Source organism: Agelaius phoeniceus, chromosome 20, assembly GCF_051311805.1.
Source record: "Agelaius phoeniceus isolate bAgePho1 chromosome 20, bAgePho1.hap1, whole genome shotgun sequence".
Classification (NCBI taxonomy): domain Eukaryota; kingdom Metazoa; phylum Chordata; class Aves; order Passeriformes; family Icteridae; genus Agelaius; species Agelaius phoeniceus.
In genome coordinates, this window is record NC_135284.1 from 225,901 (window position 1) to 246,938 (window position 21,038).

At 46.8% G+C, this 21,038-nt stretch overlaps 1 protein-coding gene across 3 annotated transcripts; it reads right to left on the reverse strand.

The window, feature by feature from the left end:
* Positions 1-1,573: 1,573 nt before the first annotated feature.
* Positions 1,574-20,605, reverse strand: WSCD1 (WSC domain containing 1). 3 transcript variants are annotated; one of them, XM_077188831.1, is made up of 9 exons: positions 20,184-20,605; positions 13,022-13,702; positions 10,151-10,265; positions 9,478-9,665; positions 6,806-6,927; positions 4,667-4,832; positions 4,005-4,169; positions 3,134-3,334; positions 1,574-2,104 (listed from the first exon to the last, which is right to left on the reverse strand). In XM_077188831.1, the coding sequence occupies exons 2-9, from the start codon at positions 13,434-13,436 to the stop codon at positions 1,752-1,754; spliced, it is 1,725 nt and encodes a 574-aa protein (XP_077044946.1). In that variant the 5' UTR covers positions 13,437-13,702; positions 20,184-20,605; the 3' UTR covers positions 1,574-1,751. The 3 variants fall into 3 exon arrangements, with proteins under 3 accessions (XP_077044946.1, XP_054502952.2, XP_077044945.1); XM_054646977.2 differs by having other exon boundaries at positions 19,865-20,605; XM_077188830.1 differs by lacking the exon at positions 20,184-20,605 and adding an exon at positions 19,599-19,828.
* Between the last annotated feature and the right edge of the window lie 433 nt (positions 20,606-21,038).

A 21,038-nucleotide genomic window follows, 5' to 3' on the forward strand; every position in this document is an offset into this window, starting at 1 on the left:
AGACAAGACTGGAAAGGCGATGTAATAAAATGTCATTCTCATAATCTTAATGTTTTGTGGTGGGCCCAAATCCTGGTTTGTGGTCTCAAGCATGTAATTCAGGTGGGCTAAGAGCAGTTTCTTTCTGTGAAGTATCTGTGCTCTTTCCATAGGCTGCGCTCAAACTTTGTGGGATGTGACCCACATCCATCAACAGCAACTACTGCCCAAATGAAACTTGGAAGACCTTTAATGCATAATTTCCAAAAGAATCAGTTCTTTACTAAGTCAGAGTGGAGATGGTGATAGTCCTGTTCTGTAGCATCCTTATTTCTCTGCTTTATGGGAATGTTTCTGTACCTGGGTGTTTCTGTACTGTCTGTGGTGTTTCGTACTGGCACAATATTATTTGGGTTTTTTTCCTTGGAGTGCAGGGGTGTGTGAGCTGTGCTCCTGCGTGGGGGCTGCGTGGTGTCCCAGGGAGGGCTGTGCCACCCTGCGCAGGCACCTCAGTCTTTATCTGGGCTTACAGCACCCAAACTGGGTTTTTTTGAGCTGTATCTCTTGCATAAACAAAAAGAATTCCTGTTTTCCTTGTGAACCAGCTCAGTCCACCGCAATCCCTCACACCTTTGTGGCCCATGAGACCCTTACTGCCAAGGAAGGCACTGAGCATTAGAGATGGGGGTGTGACAGCCCCACAACAAGCCCCATACCAGGCAGGTGGCACAGAGATGAGCCACATGTGGGATGTAAACAGGGAGAGGCTTGGGTTGAAGGGTACTCCATGTCCTGTATTGTTTTTAAAGCACCAATGATACATAGGCAGAGGAAGTTCAGCTCCCTTTATATAAACTTATTTTATTAAAATTAGTATTTTCACTCAAATTTTTAAGAAATCCTTTACTTCACGTGAACAGAAGCGTCTTGCAGCAGGGCAGCTCCCTTGGCCACAGGGATTAACCACCTCCAAGCTGCCCAGTGGCCCAGGATCATGGGCCCAGCTGCCCTGCCAGCCCTGGGTGCCCCTGTTCTCTCCCCACTGCACATGGGAGGGTTCTGTCCCCACAGGCTCCTGCAGGGTCAAACACACCCAAGGTGACTGCAGGAGTTAAAAATCAAACCTGTATGGCTGCTGGAAGGGGCTCCAGAGCGCAGCTCTAAGTAGCTGTGGTTTTCCAGGTTGGACTGCCTTGGAGTTCCTCCAGGGATTTCAGGGATGAGGTAGGGGATGTGATCCTACCCCTGCTGGGGCCAGAAGGACTGGGGTTCACCCCCTTTGCCCCTATTCTCCAGGTCTTCCCAGCTGACCATTTCTAGAACCAAGAGCACTGACCATGGTGACATTTGTCTCTGGTGTCCCCCCAGATCCACCATGACTCTCCAGATGAAGAGATGGAGATGCAGAAAACTGGGTCAAGCCCCTAGCACAGGTGGCACTCCCTTCTCTGCCACCCCTCTGGGGTCTCCTCCATGCCCCTGCAGCCAGGTTTGGGGCTCTCTGGGGCTGACAAAACCCAAGCATTCCCAACTGCTGCAACAGCTCAGCAGCCTCCACAAGTATCTTTGCCATAACTGCTGAAGAGGTCTGGTCTTATTTTTTTGTTTGTTTTTGTTTTTGTTTTTGTTTTGTTTTGTTTTGTTTTTTTGCTTTTCTTCTTATTTGTCTGTGGGTTTTTGTTGGTTTTTTTTTTTTGTTTAGTTTTTTTTCTGGTTTTTTAAGAAAAAAAAAAAAACTTCATTTTTAACCACAGCAGTGTGATACCAGCCTATCATCTTGGCACATACTCCCTGGGCAGCCCGGAGAAGTTTCTTCCCTTTAGGGCTTCATCCACTGTCAGGATGTATCTGTTGATAAGATCTTTCATTTCCTGGGTGAATGGCTCAAAATTCTTCTGCTTAGCACCAGACCGCTTGAAATTCCCGTCCCTGTTGTTCTCCACACAGAGCAGCCGGTCCTCTGTCACTGTCACATTCAGAAACTCCACCATCTCCTTCAGCTTGGGGATGAGGCTCTGCTTCAGGTCCTCATAATGGACAACGAGCAGGCGCTTCCCGTACTTCAGCCACTCCAGGACATGGGAGGCCCACCAGGAGGCATAGCTGTTCACGAAATCTGGCCACTCTGGACCACCAGGAAACCAGGAAAATGAGACAGTTAGAGACAGTTAGCCATGCTGCATGTCAGCAATTTTCCTCTGCTTTAGACATTAATGATACCTTGATCTCTATTTGATCTTTTTGATAATTTAATTTCCTGAAGTCAAGACAGTCCTAGTGAAAGCTTTTGGGCTGGACAAAGAGCATTTTGGCTGAAATGTAACAATTTACAGTTTGCAGTATGGGAAAGCCATTCCCAGCAGACTTTTTCTTTTTTCTGGGGGCTATTTTGTCAGTTTTTGATGAATAGGTCTTGAGTTGTGACTGATGAAAGGTGATACATCAGCTTGGGAAAGAAATGTGCTGTGACACAGGACACTTCCCCCCAGCCCTCTGCCAAGCCACAGCTGTAATGCCTAAAATATGTACAAGGAGAAATGGAAGCCAAGTGGCTTTTCTGCTGCAGAGTCTGAATGCAGCAGTGTATCCAGTGGGGAAATTGCAGTCACCAGCCAGTTGCCAGTCAAACACCTGAAGTGTGGCAGGCAGGTTCTGAAGCCTTTCCATGTGTTCAGGGGACACTGAATTTCAGGTCCACTTATTGCTATTATCCTTATTTTTCTGCAGTGCAGTAGCACCTGTGCAGTGCTGTAAAATATACATCATAAAATGTCATGCTCCATTGGATCCTCCAGATTTAAGTTAGATTTCTTATGGTTATTACATGCTGTAGGGGCAAATTTTCTTCACCTCAGCCTGGCAAATGGGCTGTGCAGAGGAGCCTTGTACATGGACATGTTTTCTATGCCCAACAGTGCAGTGATGCTCCAGTGTGCCTGTGCTAATGGTGCTGCACTCCCTTCCCCTCTGGGGGTGGACATACAGCAAGACCACAACTGCTCCCACTGTGCAGGTGCCAGAGGTTTTGCCAGCTGTAGCAGGACTCAAGTCCCACTGAACTTGTTAGCAGCACTCACTCAGGTGTTAGTGTGTCCCCCCTCCCCAGCACACTGAGGAGATGGTTTCAAACCAGCTTGTGCTGGGTAATGCTCACCTTTGCTCTTCCAGTTGCGGTCAGTGGCATAGCCCAGATGCCCGGCGTATTTTCTGTTGAACTCTGCCATCAGTGATTTGTACGGGTTCCTTATCAACAGGATCGCCGAGTCGAACATTTCAATCTCTGTCTTGCCACTTTCATGTGTTTTCACACAGATGGTCCTTCTACTTCTCCAGTGGTCTTTTTCTCCTTTAAAACCTGTTTTACAAGACAGGATTGTTGGCTGTTTTGCCTGATTATATGTCTGTGCCTTTTCCAGCTAAAGTCTTTCCCTACAGTGGTGTAAAGCTGGTGTGACAGTACCTGTCAGCTAAACGATGGCTAGAGCCCCAGCCACCACTCTGGACATGTGCTGGCAGCCAGGCTATCCCTCTGCTGGGGGAGGCATCCTCAGCCCCACTCTGCAATGAGGCAGCTTTTCACAGCGCTAGTGCTTGATGCTTGCTGAACCTCTGCCACTTCAGGATACTGTTCTCCCAGAGTAATTAGTAATGTTTGAAAATTTAATGTACATGTTTGCTGAAGGGTCTTACCGCAGCATTTAGGTAACTGGTCTTTTGGACCAGCCTGTCAGGTGGGAGCAGCACGTGTGTGCATGGGGCAGCAGTGCAGGCAGTGTGCCCATTTGCAAATGGAGAGCCTGGCTGCTGTCTGTGAGGGCAGCTGCCTGTCAGAGCAGCGTGCTGCTGGAGCTGTCCCTGCTGCCATCTGCACTGCAGGAGGCTGCTCGGGCCAGGCATGTTTAAATTGTACCAAACATGCTGACAGCAACAGTCGTTGCTGGCTCAAGCAGAAGGATGATAGGGCAATAAGTAAAGCTCTGTGCTTTGGAAGGGCTGCCTGTGTCCCATCTCTTGGGCCCCGATACCTTTGTTGTAGAGGGCTCCATCAAAGTAATAACTTCCTGTGTAGTATCCTGTGGCGTGCTCTATCAGATGGCGTGCCCATGTATTCCCAGCCCCAGGAAAGCTTGACAAAGCAACAAACACTTTGGATTTCGTGGTTAAGAATTTCCTGTCTGTGCAGCGGGTGTCTGTGAGGAGAGAAGATACTTCATTGTTAGTATTGTGGCTTTTTAATAATTCCACATACAGCTCTTGATTATAGTTTATTGCTTCCTTCTTCTCTCTCTTAGTAGTATAGCGCATAAATTTGGTCTGGTTGTGAGTCAGCTACTTCCTAAAATTAATTCAGCTGTATGAGGCAAAAGAGATTATCCTCAAAGAGGTTTTTGCTGGCTTTGTGTAAGGCAATGATTTTTTGATAAAGCTGCAACAAACCATTGTACTTGCCAGCAAGTTGTCTTAAAAGGTGTTGCATAATGAGAGAATGGAAAGATGCATCTTCACGAGCATGATTGCAAGAGGGGAATTTAGAGAAAGACTGTTTCCTAAATTGCTGCCCGTGTGGTGATACCCACTACTGTGGCTCCGACTGCTGTAAACGAGGTCACTTTTACCCACTGCAGAAGGAGCACAGGGGCTGTTCCCAGCAGCGGTGGCCCCGGCACAGCAAGGCTGGAGCTTGTACCTTGCACAGGTGTCTGATAGACCAGGCAGTAGCGTCCCCCAGCAGCGCTGCTGGCGTTGTGGCTCCCGCTGCAGCGCCGCCCGTCCGTGCCCTCGCGCAGCGAGAAGCGCCTGGTGGGGTATCCGCAGTAGCATTCCTGCCCTCGGATCACGGCCAGCGGGAACTCCTGCAAAAGAGGGAAAACAGATCAGTGTGTAAATGCCATGGCATCAGCAGCCTGCAGGGAATGCTGCTGCCATGCAAAGAAAATAAATCTTCACAAGGCCACTGTCAAGATCAAAGCATTGTCATTCTAAAGCTCATGCTACTTTCCTGTTACTGTCTTCATATTTGTAAATTTTGAAATTCACCTTGCTTCTAGATAGGAAGCCTACTAAGGTGTGCAATCATGAGAAAGTTAGTGTTGTTTGCAAGGAATAAATTCCTAAGGAAAATTCTTGTCTGTAAGAAGTGTTTTTTAATGGATTTGATGCAGAATAAATCAGATTTTGGTGTACCAATATTATCAAGGAAGGGTAACAGGCTGCAAAGCTGTGTAGGGGTGGGGTACTAAACCCTAGATGATGGGCTAATACTGGTAAAAATTAAAACAATTTTGAGGGAAATGTGCTAAATATTTGCCAAAGAAATTAGCAGTTGCTTACTGGCCCTAAAATTCAGGGTTTTTACAGTTTACCAGAAAGATTTGGGTTGCCTTAGAGTCCCCCATGGGCTCTCTTGGTGGCATGGGGCTGTGTGGGCGGGCTGAAGGAAGTTCAGGGAGTATTTGAGCGCAGAATGTTCCAGTCCATCTATTCCATATCAACACTTTTTGCCTTTTAAAAGTCTTTCAGAGTCTGGGAGCATGTGACAGGACTGCTGAGCAGCTTATCTCTTGCTCTTTCCCATGCATTCATCCTCTGATAAGGAGTCGAATGCAACTCGTGTGCTATGTGTGCCCAACAGCCAACATTTACTTAGCGAATGAGATATGACATTGTCAAAAACTATTTACAGATTTGATCCAAGGGCAAAACAGTTCTGGGTTTGCTTGCAAACAGAAATTTTTCCTTTACAATGAAGCGGTGTTTCTCAGTTTGAGAAATTAGTAAGTGTCCCGGCCCTCAAACAGAGCCTAGAATAAAAGTGTTCCTTATACCTCATGCCAAGCAGCCTCTGCAAGTAATGAATTCTTCTGGAAGGCTGGAAGTTCTGTGAGGCAACAGAATAACTGCTCCTCTGTACACCTGCATCTTCAGAAGGTGATCAGTGCAGGGTGCCAGTGGTGCAGTGTCTGTCCCCAGGGCAGGCTGACCCTCACCTGCACAATCTTCCCACGGGTTGGGCAGCACATGAGTGAGGAAGGAGAGAAATCTGGAGTGGGTTTTGCATGAGAAATCTCAAAATTTTTCTAATATCCAGTCTAAACCTCCCCTGGTACAACTTGAGGCCATTTGCTTATTCAGTGGGAGAGGAGGTTGCGCTGAGGCCATGGGTCCTGGTCAAAGCACTGTAATCAGCCAGCTAATAGTTTTAATCAATTTTGTGATGCTGCAAAAAGTAATTGAACGTTGAGTTTAGTGCATGAGGCTGAATGAGGCTGCAGGCAAAATCTGACCATTTAGTGAACCCTGTGTAGAAAAAACCAGCCCCATTAGAGTGGGGAGGAAGGGAAGGGAACCAACAGCCACTAAGGCAGAGGTGCCCTGCCCGTGCCCTGTGATGGCTCCCTGAGTGGAGCCGGCTCCCTTGGAGGGCACTGGAGCCAGGTTTGGGATGCTGCCAGCCCACATCCACCCTCTGGCAGCATGTCTCCCTATGAGCTGCAGCCACCTCCCCCGGGGGCAGATGTGGCTCAGGGCTTGATTGGAATGTGACACGGAAACGGTATCGATTTCCTCTCGGTCGATACTCATTACTTAGAGCAGCTTGCCTGTGTATCATGTCTGGTGGCACCACTCTCATGACTTTCCCTCCCGCCATCCCCACTCTAGCAGTTGGACCAGATGCATCACTGGGTATTTACTCTGATGAGTTTTGTCCTTTAGAAACTCATTTGCAAATTCAAAGCTCTAAGGCACTAATCTCTGTCCTTCCCTCAGTAGATTAGAATTTAAAATAACAATAAAAGAAAGGATGTGAAATGAGAACTGTTCTTACTTTCTTGGAGCAAAATTCAGAGCACATCTCCACCGTCAAATTGGGCTGTATCAAAGAGGCTGGAAAGGTGTCTGTTAAATTTTCTGGAGCTCTAAAACATCCTCGATAGATAACATTCCTTCCTGTGGGGATATGAAATAGGTTTCTCTTAAGAAAACTATGTCCGTAGTATCCTGCCTCTTTTAAAGAATAATATTAGGTTCAGAAGTCAAAAATAATAAAATAAATTTTATATCACAAAGGCTGCAGAAATAAGAGAAACTGTAATATACTGTATAAAAACGTGTTGCAAATCGTGTGGTATTGAAAGGAGCACATGCCTTTATCTCTGCCACGGGAAGCAGCGCTGCAGCACCGAATTTGAGTTAAATTCCACCAGTGGAGGGCATTGCTATTGTTTGCAGGTCCCAGTTTCCTCTGAAGACCTGCTTTCCCCTCAATGAGTTAAAAGCCCTGATAAAAATCTACAAAACTTCTGCATCAGAAAAGGAAAGGAACGGAAATGACTCCTGAAAACCCCACCACGCCACCGGACCCACTTTCCTCTTCAGCTGCCCCTCTGCTCCCAGGTCTTTTCGGGCCAAGGGAGTTTGCTGCAGCCTTTCAGACCCTGAAGCGAGTTTTTGTCAGCTGCCTGGGGAGACCAGCTTCCACTGTGTCTTCAGCACCAGCCTCTGATTTCACCTGCTTCTGTAGAAACACCACAGAGCTTGGCACTATTGCAGTTGCTCCCTTAAACGGTATTGCCAGAACTGATGTGGGAAGTGAGTTGAATGACAGGAGAGACGTGGTGCAGTTACAAAAAAAAATTGGTTCTGCATTAATTTCTTGGCAGAAATTTCTCTAGCAAGAGACTAGAGCAATCTAAGGAGAAGCTGCTTAAATTTTATTCTTGTAACTATTCAGATAATTCACTAGAAGCAGAGCTGGATCTCTGGGACGATGTGAAAATAAAATAACTCCACCCAAGCTGGAAGGAACAGGAGTCGACTCAGGACCAGGTCCCTTTGAGCATGGCACCAAAGAATAAAAGGAGTGTTTGGACTTCTCAGAATGTTCTTGAGAGGTCTTCTACTAAATTTCACACTGATATATAATTCCTGAAACAAAATGTTTACAGACATGTTTAGCGCTTTCTCAGCGGTCAGGAAGAAAGCTTAACCTGCCTACAAGCGCATCGGGAGGGAGCAGGATGCATCCGTGGATTACACTGGAAACAGCCGGATCTGTGTGGTCTGCCCACGTTTTTGGGGGGAAGGACACCCTGAGGCACGCAGGACTGTGGCACTCTGGCTGCCACAGCTGCACACTCTGGGCTTCCTTACCATGGCATGGGGGCAGGAGTCGGGGGAGAGACCGAGAGGGGCGACAGCAAACCCTGTCTGGAAAGGTTTAAGTGGAGATGCCACTGAATCTGCTCCCTGTAAAAGACTTATGTGAGGTCTGTGCTCTATAGTACACAGTGTAAATCATGGGGGCCTTTAGAGTCTCAGAGTTACATTCTAACATACTTGTTCGCTGTGATTAATACTTCTGTTGGCCCCTCAACTGGTTTGTGTCAGGGGGATTCTTCAAACAGGCAACTGTCAGGTATTACTAAGGGCAAGAAAATTACAACTCTAGCTTCAGGCTAGACTAATTTGAGGAGTAATTAATTAATACTTTAAAAAAAATTAAATGCTGTCTTTTCCTGAGGAATGTGTATGTATATTTCATACTGGAGGTTTAAACAGTGATGCATGTCCTGGGAAACCTGCCAACATGCCTGTCATCCTGACAGTAGCAATTTAGATCTGTGTACCTTTGATATATAATTTATATGTAGCTGGTTGGATTATTGTACAAACCTTGACTTGTCTCTAAGAAGAAATGAAGGACCATCAATACTGGCACAACCTAAGGTCTTGGTGCTTCTTCTCAGCAAATAATATCCATAAGGTCTTGTGAGCTTGCCAATTGCAAAGAGTGATCAGCAGTTTAGATCTCTTATGTGGTTTGTGTTTGCCTAAAGGTTTATCCACGGAGTCCCCCATGGCAGCTAACTGAACGATGGGGTAACGATAGATTATCTAAAGATGGAACAAAATTCCCAACTCCTGCTGAAACAGAACTCCATGGAAAAGCAAAACTCTGGTCTCATTTCTCTCAGGAAAGGGATTGATGTGGCTTTTTCTGGCCCCTGCTTATTCCTCACAGTCACAGATTACTCATTTTGTTTAGGATCATCTGAGCATAGGGTGGCCTTGATCTGAGTAATTTTCTGCCCTCCTGTTACAGGGCACCTCTTCCAAGGCTGTTTCTTAAACATACATGGGTTTGTACCCCTTCAGCAGAAACCAAAGGGAATGGGTTTTTCAGCTGAAATTGTGCTTCTGTTGCAGTCACTCTGCGCTGTGTTGAGTTTCCTCCCTGGTGGCAGGAACCTCGTCTGTGGCAGCCCTGAGGCAGCGTGCCAGGCACATGTCCCTGCTCTGGGGTGCTGAGCAGCACTGCTATTCTGGGTAGGAGCCAGGAACCAGACCAGCAGCAAATGGACATTGTGCCCTTCAGGCACCTTTGTTCTTTGCCGCTTCAAACTCTGGTGACAAACGGAGTGAGACAAGCAGCAGGGACAGCCTGGCCGTGACATCTGTCCCTCGTGGCCTCCCCTGCCCGGTCGCACGCCCACTTACGCAGTGGCCTGGCTCCTGCCCGCAGCTGCTCCACGCTGTAGACCGAGAGCCGGTTCAGCCCTCCGCACACGGAGCCCTTCTCGCCCTTGCACTCGCTGCTGCACTCCTCGGCCTTGGCGGCGGCGGCCGGCAGCGTGTTCCCGCAGTAGCACTCGGCTCCGAACGCCAGGCCCGCGTAGCTGTAAGCTCTGCAAGCAGAAAACCGGCCACTGGCACAGAGGGGCCCGTCTGCTCCCCGGCCTGTACCTGAGGGCACGAGCCTGTCCCCGTGTCCCTGCATACGGCCTGTGCTCCTGCTGCCTTGCTCTGGAGCTGAGTGCATCCTGGAGACAGCGTGGCCTCCTCAGCAGGGCAGCCCCTCCACAAGACATGGGCTAGAGACCAATGTCTATCAAAAGATATCTATCTTACAATGACTCTTTAACCAAACAGTAATTTTTGTCCAGGACAATAGAGAATATAATGTAAGTAGCCATGGTGCCATAGAGAATAGAGAGCATTGTAGCAGTCTGCTTCAAGCAGAGAAGCAGACCTATGCTGTGCCTGAAGGTATGAGATAATAATTGTTGTCATAGATGCTGTATGTTTAACATAGGAATGCTTTTCCCATTTCAAATTCAGCTCCACTTATTGTCAAAGAAGAGAAAACTTGCAGTGAAAAAACACCACTCACCTCTCAGCACAAGCTTCCTGACAGTGACCTACTGTCATTTTTCTTAAGTCATAAAAGACAGCTCCCTTCAGTGTCCTCTCCCTCGAATCGTGAGTGAAGCAGCCCATGTAGGTGCCTGTGTGCATGCAAGACCAGGGTTAGGCAATGCATATGGGATGAAAGGGAAAAACCCATCCCAGGCTTATCCAGTGCCTCAAGCTGCAAGCAGGACTGCATTTGGTCAAGTCCCAACCTGTCTGGGGTCCCACACCCTCTGCAGACCGCTCCATTGCTGCTGAACCTTGGTAAGGGGTCAGTGCCATTGTCCCGTGGAAATGGGCTAAAAGGAAATGAGACTCTCCCTTCCACAGGGGTTGCATACCCAGGTCCCCAACCCACCCAGGACTGCAGCTCCTGCATGCATCTGCTGTCTGCTCAACTCCTCCTTGGGATGACAAAACATGGCACTTCTCTAAAGTACAGGAGAATGTAGCCTTCAAATGCTAAAAACTTCCAGAAATCCTGTTGGATTTCTCCCAAGTGTTCTTTAAAATCTCTAGTTGATAATGAGATGGTGCAAGAGAAATATTAAGAAAATCAATTTTCTTTGGATATATAGAGTTACATTAAAGCTGTAATGGAAAGATAAATTCACTTTTAACTAGGCAGCACAATGTAGCCATCACACTGAGCTATCTCCTCCCTGGTGCAAAGGAATCTCTTCAAATATGTCTTGCTTTACTTAGCATAGGAAAGATAAATGTTTCTCTTAGACTTGCATTCAGTGCTCAGCCTAATTTTTGTTGTCATGAACAAAATACTGTAAAAATCCAGGCCATTTTTTAATATACAATTGCAACGATGATGTGGAGTCCCACTATTATATAGCAATTGTATGTCTATAAGTACATTTTATCATCAAAATATGAAGGAAAAAAGGAAATTTTATTTTAGAAATAACAACATTGAGATGATAACACAGGGAAATTGACTAATGTAAGCACACATTAAATAATGTGGATAGGAAAAGAATGTATGGTGAAAAGTGAAACTAAAAAACATTTTATTAACTAATTCACAAGAAAAAGGAAGTTTGAGTTGCTCCATCAGGGATTTTGGAGCCAAGAACAGTAAATCAAACGTTTCAATATCACAAACACCACAGTAGACTCAAAGACCTGCACACGGTAATTTGCCAACATGTAATTAGAAAATTCACAAGCTGTGAACACACACCCCCAGCACACCATTAACGAGGTGGGAGTCATGCACTTGCAACGAAGATGCTCCACATTTTACTGGAGACTTTTGATTTGGGCACTTTGACTCAAACCTGTAGCAGCAGAAAACTGAGGATGTGGGGCCAAAGAGCCTGAGTGGGGGTCCTGGGCAGGCCAGCCACCATGTGCCCTCCTCCCTGTGTCCCTCCCACGCCACCACCAGTCTGGCAGCATTTCTCATTCACATCCTCCCATGAATGAGTCACGGAGATGCCACAGTCTCAGAGCAGCATGTCATGTTGTGTCAGCAATACAATCCCTGTCACCTCTGCAACCTGTTCAATGGCAGAACCAGGCATGGGGAACTGGAAAACTCCATCCACTGCGAGCAATCAGAACAGAAAACTCTCACAGTTGTACTAACAGTATTTGTCAGTGTCTCTGTCAGGAAAAGTGTGGTCCCTACCCTGAGCCACTTGCAATGTCAGCAGGTGAGAGCCTGACCTGGAGAAAAAAAGGACTTGGATTTTCTCACCAAAGGCTGCGTGCTCCTGGGTGGAGACAGAGTGAGGTAAAGTGAGCTGGGAGGTTCACAGCAGGCTGGGGACATGCCATGGTTTGTGGCTTGGGTGAAGGGTCTGCCCAGGGAAGCCTTTGAAGGGCTGGCTGGCAGCCCCTGGGGCAGAGCTGTACTGCCTCATGAGGATGACGCCTCTGGGGTGCACAAGCCCAGCCTCCACGGTCAGCAACGCTGCTCTGCTGAGCAGCAACCACAGGGCATCACTGAAACATCATTAAGCATTATAAGCACGGAGGAGTTCATTAGGTCTTGAAAGGGATCCATAATGAAATAACAAGCCTCTAAGTTTACTAGAAATGAATTGGAGAAGATAACATGCTCTACATAGGTAGTTAAGTTTTAATTAATTACCTTCAAAGGCATTCCAGTGCTTGTTAACAATATTGTTATTAATAATGTCCCTTCATGTTCAATCAGATATTCAAATGATGTATATTTGAATCTACAGTTCAATATGGTGAGATGTACAAGTAAATAGTCCTTCTGGCCCCTCTCATCAGTAGCTAGAACCTCAGCAATGCACTGGCTGAGCAGTTCTCAGTCTCTCTGCCACCAAAATCTGCCACCAACAGGGTGTTCTGAAGCATCTGTGGAGCAGTTCCAGCTTGGAGCTTCAGGTAACTCCAGCAGTTCAGTTTGCCTCACTCACACTGTATGACTCATGTCCCACCACTATCACCTTCTCATTCCCATTTCTAGAGACAATTCCCTCAGTAAGTAGCACAATGTGGCACCCATTTTGTGGGATTTTGTGCCCTTCTGTTTGGGCAAATTTATTCAACAAACTAAAAAGCAGTTCTGAAATGTAGTGTCTAGTCATCCAGATCCCATTCCTGTTTTATTGTCAGTGAAACATCTCCAAGAACAACTAATTCTAAAAGGCAAAGCATCAAAGATTACAACTCATACTTTGCATCTGTAGTGAGGGCACAGCAGTCACCCAGCATGGATCCTCTGTACTTTGGCCTAGGGATATGCCTACAAGCTGTAGGTGGTGATGAGCAAGGAGGAAGGCAGACCTGCAGGGCTGGTGGGGATCAGCAAAGTGCAACCTATGTGTGTGCCAGGAAACGGGCAGGGTCCGTCCCTTACCTTTGTGCTCAGCAGCGTGCTTCATTGCTTTAAGCCCTGCTGTCTGCAGGGGCTCCTGGTCGCTGCTGAACCTGTGGAACCACCTTCTCCTCAGCTGCCTGAGCTCCGAGTTGCGGGACATGAGCCAGTGCGGGCCGTGCTGCTGGCCCAGGGCTGCCTCCTGCAGCGCATCCGTGCCCACCAGCAGCCGGGGCTTCTGCAGGCTCCTGGGCTCTGTCATGCCAACCCTGCTCATCTCCTCGGGCACCGGCAGGGCCTGGTTACCGGGGGTCCCACGGGAACCTTGCTGGAGAACCAAGCGGGTCCGCTGCAGTAGCAAGAGGCTGCCAGCCATCAGGTAAGCTGCTGTGAGGAAGAAGAGCAGAAACTGGATCCGACGGAGAAACTTCTGTAGCCTGAAGAAAGCTTTGGCCATGCCCTTACTGAAACTGGCCCTTCACGCTTCCCAACAGGCCTCCAAAATCTTCGCCTGGCCAGACACTCATTCCTCCCATAAGTTCAGCCCATCACTTGGGTGCCTTCTCGTGATGAAAAGCTTCTCCCAGCTGTCTGCAGCAGAGACCAGCCTGGTGTGGCACTGCTGCCAGCCTCAGGCACCTGGCTGCCCCAGGGGCTCCGTGGGCACCCGGGCTGGTGCCTCCATCGTGCCCTGCCGAGCTGCCAAACCGCCGATGCTGAAACCTGAAACACCAAGGGGTGTAAGGCTGGTTCACATCCAAATTGAAAACATCCACCATCAGGGTGACTTTCCCCCACCCACCCCTTTTGGCTTTATCTGAGCATTTCTCCATCTGTTGTTTATAATTATGCACGTTAAGAACTATAGTCAAATGAGAACGATTGATTGAGCTCAACCAAGTTTCAGATCTTCAGACTTTTTTCTTTTCTTTCTTTTAACTTGGAATGCACAAGAAATACCTTAATGATGAGGTTATTTCTCTTGGAATGTTTGGAAAATAAGTTCTTTATTTTCTTTTATCAATAGCCAACATCTCCATCCTTTGTCACTGGATGAACAGGCATCTTTTTAGGGACGTATGACCAAATTCCTTCCTTTCAGCTAAACAGTAGCTCAGCTACAAATGAAGATCAGAAGGAAACAGAAGTGTGGGTGTGTGGGAGGAAAAAAGAAATTGCATCAACTCACAATAGATAAGATAATAATTATTAATCTCTGTGCAGCACAAAGAAGTTGGGCTTTATGTTGGAAGGATATTTGGAGGTTCTGTGTGTGTTGCTTTAACAGAAACCAGAGATCCTGCTATATTTTTTTTTAGTGAATTCATATTGCCAACTGTTGATGTGGGAATGTGTGTGGAGAAAAACTAGTGAATGTTTGAAAAAATTTCAGCTCAAGTTCAGCAGATCTCTCTTGACTGTTGTTGAGCCTTGCAGCTTTAGTTGTGCTGATGTGTATCACGATGGGATTGTCTGGGCAAGAAAAGCTCCTTTGTACTCTAGGGAACCTTTAACCTCCCGTGGCAAATAAAAGCTGGCATATCCCCATAAATTCCTGTTTTCCCAGTCTATCCTTTCTCTGTGGAGCCAGGCAAGTGTTGAGAAAAGATGCAGTGTTTTCCAGAAAAGAAAATATTATGACTTTTGCTTAGCTTGCAGTTGGGGCACACTCCTGAAATCCACAGTCCTAGCAACGAACATCTGCTCACTTATGCTGCTTTATTAAATAAATGTTACCAAATTAGTCTCCACCCATTCAATTTTTCATTTGGTTGTGCAAATTCTTTCTTTCTTATATAGCAACCAAACCAAAGATCCAAAACTTCTACGACAAAAATAAATTAAGGCTCAGTTAAATCTTTTGTCAGTTGAGCCTGAATTTCTTTTTGTGACTTTTAGCCTCAATTCCTAAATGAGCCTGTCACAAGCCAGGAGTCTCTGTCTCTAATTTTACAGTTCAGGTGATCTTGAAGACCTGATTTAGGTACTCTTATTACTGGTATTTTTTGAAGTACATGTATGCTGATTTTAACTGTAGAGGAATGAGTAATATCCAGAAGTATTCAATGTGCTGATTGCTACTCTTTCTCCAAGGGCTGGTGAGCACAAGCAGGTGCAAAGCACTGCCAAGCTGTAGCATCTTCAGTGAATTCTGACTGCTCTCTCTACAGCAGAAGTTACACACCTCCCTTCGGATCAGCTCCAAAGCCAAAGAAAATGCATTGATTTACACCAGCTCAAGAGCTGACCCCTAGAGTTAAATCTCTGATCAATGTTGTGAGTGCTCAAGAATTGCAGTAAAAGGGTCAGATGTACCGAGACAAATGAATGGAAAATTAGCCATAATTAGATCCTGCAGGATGTTACTGCACTAATTCATCTGAAGCAATACTGTCTATGAGCATAGGTGGGATTTGATTCACTAGTTGTTCCTGCCGGTTGTTCCTGCCACGGGGCTACTGTAAACTCGAGCTGTTTGCAGTGGAGGCTGTGTGATCTGAAAGCAAGCAGCGTGCAGGTACCAGCCAGCTGAGATTTGGGCTGGGGATGCCCGTGCTCCGTGCAGAACCTCGCGCTGGGGCTGGCTCTGCAGGGCAGGTGCCCGCGGGGGCCGGGCTCTGCACGCTGCCCAAGGCAGCCCTGCCCAGGGGAGCTGCTGAGAGCCTCAGCGGGGAGGGGGCAATGGCTGCACTCACACACCAGCTCAAAAGGTTTAAGATTTCCCCCTGCCAGCAGAAAGATAAGACTGGATAAATATATCAGATTTGCAGTCATTTCTGCCCATCTGTAATTGAGGGTTTCACAGCTTTTTTGGTTTATTCACCTAGAGAGAGATGCTTCAGGCCCAAGTTCTCAGATGAGTCCTTGTTGCTGGTGTTGGAGAGGCTGTGCTGGGATAGCTGGAGCTTTCTGGCTCATCAAGCAGTGCCCACAGCTTGGCTGGAGAAGGGCCATCAAGACCATGTAGCAAAGATCAGGCACATTATGCTTGAAATGGCATCACCGGGCCAATTTAGTCCCTTTTAACGCCACTTGTGTGGTTGGTCAGTGGATTTTGATAGAGTTTCTCCATGCTTGCAGTGATGTAAAATGGAACAGCTGGAGGCCACATCAATGCCAGGATGAGAGGATCTGGCACTTGCCTGGGCAGCACGTGGCAATGCCTCCTGGAGCCAAGGGAGATTAGTCTGGCCAATGCCTGCCCAAACATCACCTGGGCAGGGCATAATGTTCTGCCTCCACATGAACAGCATGGAAAGCTTGCTGTGCATCAGCAGAACTGGGGAAAACACCCAAGGTATTGGACCTAAATGAACTGTGCAGCAGGCTCTGCATCCAAGCAACAAGAAATGTTTGTCATTGCTCCTAGTGCTCTGCCAAGTTTGTTTATGTATTTGTTTGTTTAGTAAGGAGAAGCTGTTTTGGAGTCTCAAAGGGGTAACTTTGCCCTTGCCCAGTGGCTGAAAAAGTTTAAATGGTACGATGCAATTTTGCTGCATTCAACATGATGTGTACGAATTACCTCCAGATGCACTCACCCTTAGAGCAGTTGCCATGACAGTACATCCTAGTAAAACCCAACCAAATAAATAAGCAGACTCTCCGCCCACAACCACTGCTGCAAATGTGCAACTCAAAAATTAAATGTTGCTTTTTAGTAGGGAAATAGCAAACTGCTGCTGAAATAAAAACTGTCATTTGATTTTTCCATAAACTGTATATTGCAATATCATCAAAGTATGCCTAAAAGAGCTGAAGTGCATCACTTCTGATGATTATATTTAAAAGGAAAGACTAAGGAGGAAATAACTAGTATCTGTAATAGAAAATGCGGCATTTGTCTTTTTCATGCGTGTTTCACCTAGAATGAATTAAGCTAAATGAAAGAAAACAAGTCTCCTATCCCTGTTTATCAGTTCTCACAGCCAAAGGGTCTTAGAACCATAAGAATTGGAAGTTGTAAGTAAAATCATAAAATTATAATTGAAAGGACAATGATGGATAATTGATGGGCAGTCAGAACTGTTAAATGGCAGAGGAGACCTCTAGGTGAAGAGGGCAATGAAAGGGTTAACACTGCACTGAAAAAAGGGCAATAATTAGCACTGGAAATTATCAGCTTTGGGCATGCTGAGTGGAAGCATAGATCTACAGGGTGCTGGGACTTCAGCAGGGAAAGGATCTCTTGCTACCAAAAAAGTTGCTATAAGGAAAAGCAGATCAGTACCTTGCTTCGAAAATGAACTTGCAAAATGTGACAGAGGATATCACACTAGGCAGCTGCATTAATGTATTTGTAGAGAGAAATAAAAGAAACATCATAAAGTTCTTGGCAATTCTACTTTCCTAGCTAAAGGAGCTTTTTCAGTCTTTTTAAGGGAAGACTGAATATTTTCAGTGAATGCTGGTAAAGGCTGAAGACATTGAAAAACAGCCCCAGATTTGCAGGTGAAGGGTTGCTTAACTGAGGACTGTCCCTTGATGTGTGCTCAGTGCAGAAGATTAAGTCAGTGCTGCATTGACAGATGCAGGTCATCAAGAGTTGGTCCTTGTCTAAAGACCAGCAGGATTTTGCAAATTCAGAGTTGTTGGCAAGGAAGCAAGATGATTTTTCCTGTTGTAAACTGAAGGGAATTGGACTCATGATTACTATTTTTAGAAAAATCCATCCCTCTTCAATGTCTCTCCTTTCTTTTGTCAGCTTTCTTTGAGGACAAATGCAGTCAGGCCTCAGCTGAAGGATTCTGTCTTGCAGCCTTTTCCTTGGATACACACTGCCATTTTCTCAGTGTTTTGGAAAGTCAAGACAAATATCAAATTGTGTGAATGCACATAGGAAGTAAAACGCTTAAGAAACCACAGATTTGATGTTGGGACCCTGTCAACTATTTGCAGTTCCCTTTATTCCAATCATTCTGAGAAACTTCAACCACTTCTTACAACTTACAAAGTTTTCCTTGCTAGAGGATGTGTCTCTGCTGACCCCACAAGTCTCCCAACAAGGGAGGTCTGCCAACAAGCTGGAAATTAGGTAGAAGCACCCAAATTTCTCCACATGCTGTGGTGACAAGTCTTGCAGCTTGAGAGGGCTCTCCAGTGAGTTTACCATTGCTTGCTACACGTGGGCTTGATACAAGATGTAATCAGATTGCAACGTTATCTTTGATGGCGAGATTGTGTTAAAAACCTTTAATAACACTGAACTGTGATAAATAAGAAAAAAATATTTATGTGGAGTTAGCAGAAAGATGGAGAAAAACTCTATAGTTCATGAACTGGTCAAATCAAGTTGAAAGTAACACAAATTTAAAATATATATTATAGCATTTTACAGAGACAGATAATTGAGCTTTGGAAGGGAAAGGCAATGCCACAGAGCAGAGCTGCAGCCTGAGGCTGGAGAAGTTGCACTAACTTGTGCAAATCCTATCCCAGTGGCTCTTTCACCAAATATTTGGCTTTTTAAGACCCATTTTTTAGCATACATAGGTATAAATGCAGACAATAATGTTGTTGGTGAGCCTGAGGTGAGGGATGCAGAGGAGCCTGTGGGAGGCAGATGGTCCAGCACGGCTTATTGTGAGAGTGCTGACTTGGAAAGTGCTAAGGGACAGCTTGAGCAGAGATCACACCATGGCATTTCTCCATTAATCCCACACTTTTTACCTAGCTCAAGTCATAATGCAGTAACCAGCAAGACTAATTCCATGCCAGTATGGAAGAGTTGCATGCAGACACATGCAGACACGCATTTCAGGTGCACATGTGCATCCACATCCATGTGTGTACATTCTGTAAACAGAGTGATGTGTGCTCCAGAGGTAACACACAGTCTGCCGTCACCATTCTCTGATAAACTGAAAGCTTTCAGCAAACTGTTACTGTATTTCAAAAGATTTAATTAGCAATAAAACATTCATGTATGATGTACGTTCTTAGGTATTAAAAGAGATCAACCACCGAGCAAATGATTCTCTATCTGCAGTTTCCAAAAGCTCCTATGTGGTCTGTGGCTGAAGTTTTGCACAAGAATGTTGTAACAAATGCACCATATATTTATGTATATATTTATGTTTGCCTTAGCCCACAGGATCTACGGATGAGATCTTTCCCTGTGTGCAAGGAAATCTACTAGAATTAAAATAACATACAGCTCTGTAACTTAATCATAGGTGTTTTAGAAGTGTCTTTCATAAACCCTTCAATATCTGAATTCCTGCAACATTCATCTACTAAACATTGATAGAGTCTACTTATTCAGCACAGTGATGCTCCAGAAACTGTGGGAGAAGCTGAGCATTCCAACCTGCCTCACTAGGCTGTCACACACACACACACTGGCAGTATCCATTGCTGACTTTTCAAGTCAAATGTTCCATGGATGCTGGGGAAGGGCATCTCGAGAGCAACCTGCAGCCTTTGTAAATAATGCCGCTCAGCCCCTTTACTTAGATGCTGTGGATTAATTTAGTAAAACAAATAGTCATTGAGACTACAATGAATGCTGATACCTCAGCCTCGAAAAAGTTGTCCGGTTCCTGCTCGTGCCCAGGCCAGCTGGCACACGGCTCGCAGAGGCAGATACTGAACGGTGTAAGAAAAAGAGGAAAAACCTCACCTTTCTTTTGTGGCTGAGGAGCCCCTGTTGTAGCCAGGCAAAGTCCTGTACAATCCAGTGAAATATTACAAAAGGCCGTAATGCATATCTGAAAAGCTGATAAATCCTGCTCCCTCTGCCCTTCCCTACTAATCCTGCTGCTGCCTCCCGCTTCCAGCGCCGTAATCCTGCGCGCCGCGCTCGGTGCCGTGCCCGGGTCTGCGGCGCTGCGCTCCCTCCCGCTGCCCTGCCGGGCGCTCGCCCAGCCCCTCTCCGCGCCCGCTCACCGCTGCCGCCGTGTCCCTCCAGGGCTCCCCGCGGCTCTCCGGGCTCCCTGCGGCTCTCCGGGCTCCCTGCGGCTCAGCGGGCCGGGGCGCCGGGGTCCTGCGCCCTGCGGGAGCCGGCCGGAGCGAGCCGCTCCATGGCCTCCTGCGCCAACAGGCAGGATGGAAGCGGCGTCCGCGCTGCGCTGCCAAAATCCTCAGGCACAGCCAGTGCGCTCGTGTTTCATAACGCTCCCCTGCCCGGGGAAGCAGCCTCTCCTCTAAGGCTGCTTCACAGCAGAGCTCTGCAGCCTTCTGCAGCTGCCGACGGTTGCAGACCTACCCATTCCCTCTGCCTGGCTGTTTGTCCAAACGCACGGATGGCTGCATCGGCAGAGAGCTGAGTGGCAGCAGCAGCAGCAGCGAGAAGCCCTAATGCGATCAGCTGAACGGATGCTCCGTGTTTGTTTCTCGTGCCTCTTCCCACTAGGGGCACATCCCTTCAGAGCTGCCCCTCTGGAGACCCGGACCCCTTCCCAACAGGTCGAGAGGGTCCCGGGAAAGCGAGCCCCTGACCGCCTCCCAGCACCAGCTTGGAGATTTCGGGCAGAAAATTGTTATTCTGGGCACAGGTGGCTGGAAATAAATTATTTATAAATGTGAGAGCTGAAAGGCAGTTGCCGGTGTGCTCAGGATTGCCTGCACTGCCACCTTCCCCGCATGTTCCAGCTCTGTCCTGCTGCTCCTTCACGCAGAGATTGAGCAACTGATAATTATTCTTAAAGCATCTGCATTTAAATGGGTGCTGGCTGCACCCCTGCCTAGGGTTTTGAAAATACCCTATGGTCTACACATATTTAATGAAACCTGTGGAGATCCATCTCTGGGAGTCAAAACAGAATGTGGTTATGGGACCAACCTTTGGTTCTTCTCTGTGCCAGAGAGTGTGGATCAGAAACATCAGACCCAACACCTGCCTGGCTGTAAGAAAACAGCACTCAGGGTTTCTTGGATGTGGGAGGAAAGGGGGAATTGGAATGCCACCTGGGGACTGATCCTATTTCCTCTCAGTATGCTGCACATTGCTTTGTGCTCTGACCAGTCCCATGGACTTGAGTGATGCAGGGGTGTGCCTGTCTCCATGCAGTGCACCCCATGAGTGGGGTCTGAACCCCACAATGGGATGCTGACACTATTT

Coding starts and splice junctions, on each gene's coding strand:
- WSCD1 (XM_077188831.1), bottom strand. CDS start 13,436: ATGGCCAAAGCTTTCTTCAGGCTACAGAAGTTTCTCCGTCGGATCCAG. Junction 9,666..10,150: donor CAGGAAGCTTGTGCTGAGAG/GTGAGTGGTGTT, acceptor TTCTGCTTGCAG/AGCTTACAGCTACGCGGGCC. Junction 3,335..4,004: donor TGGAGCCCTCTACAACAAAG/GTATCGGGGCCC, acceptor CTTGTAAAACAG/GTTTTAAAGGAGAAAAAGAC.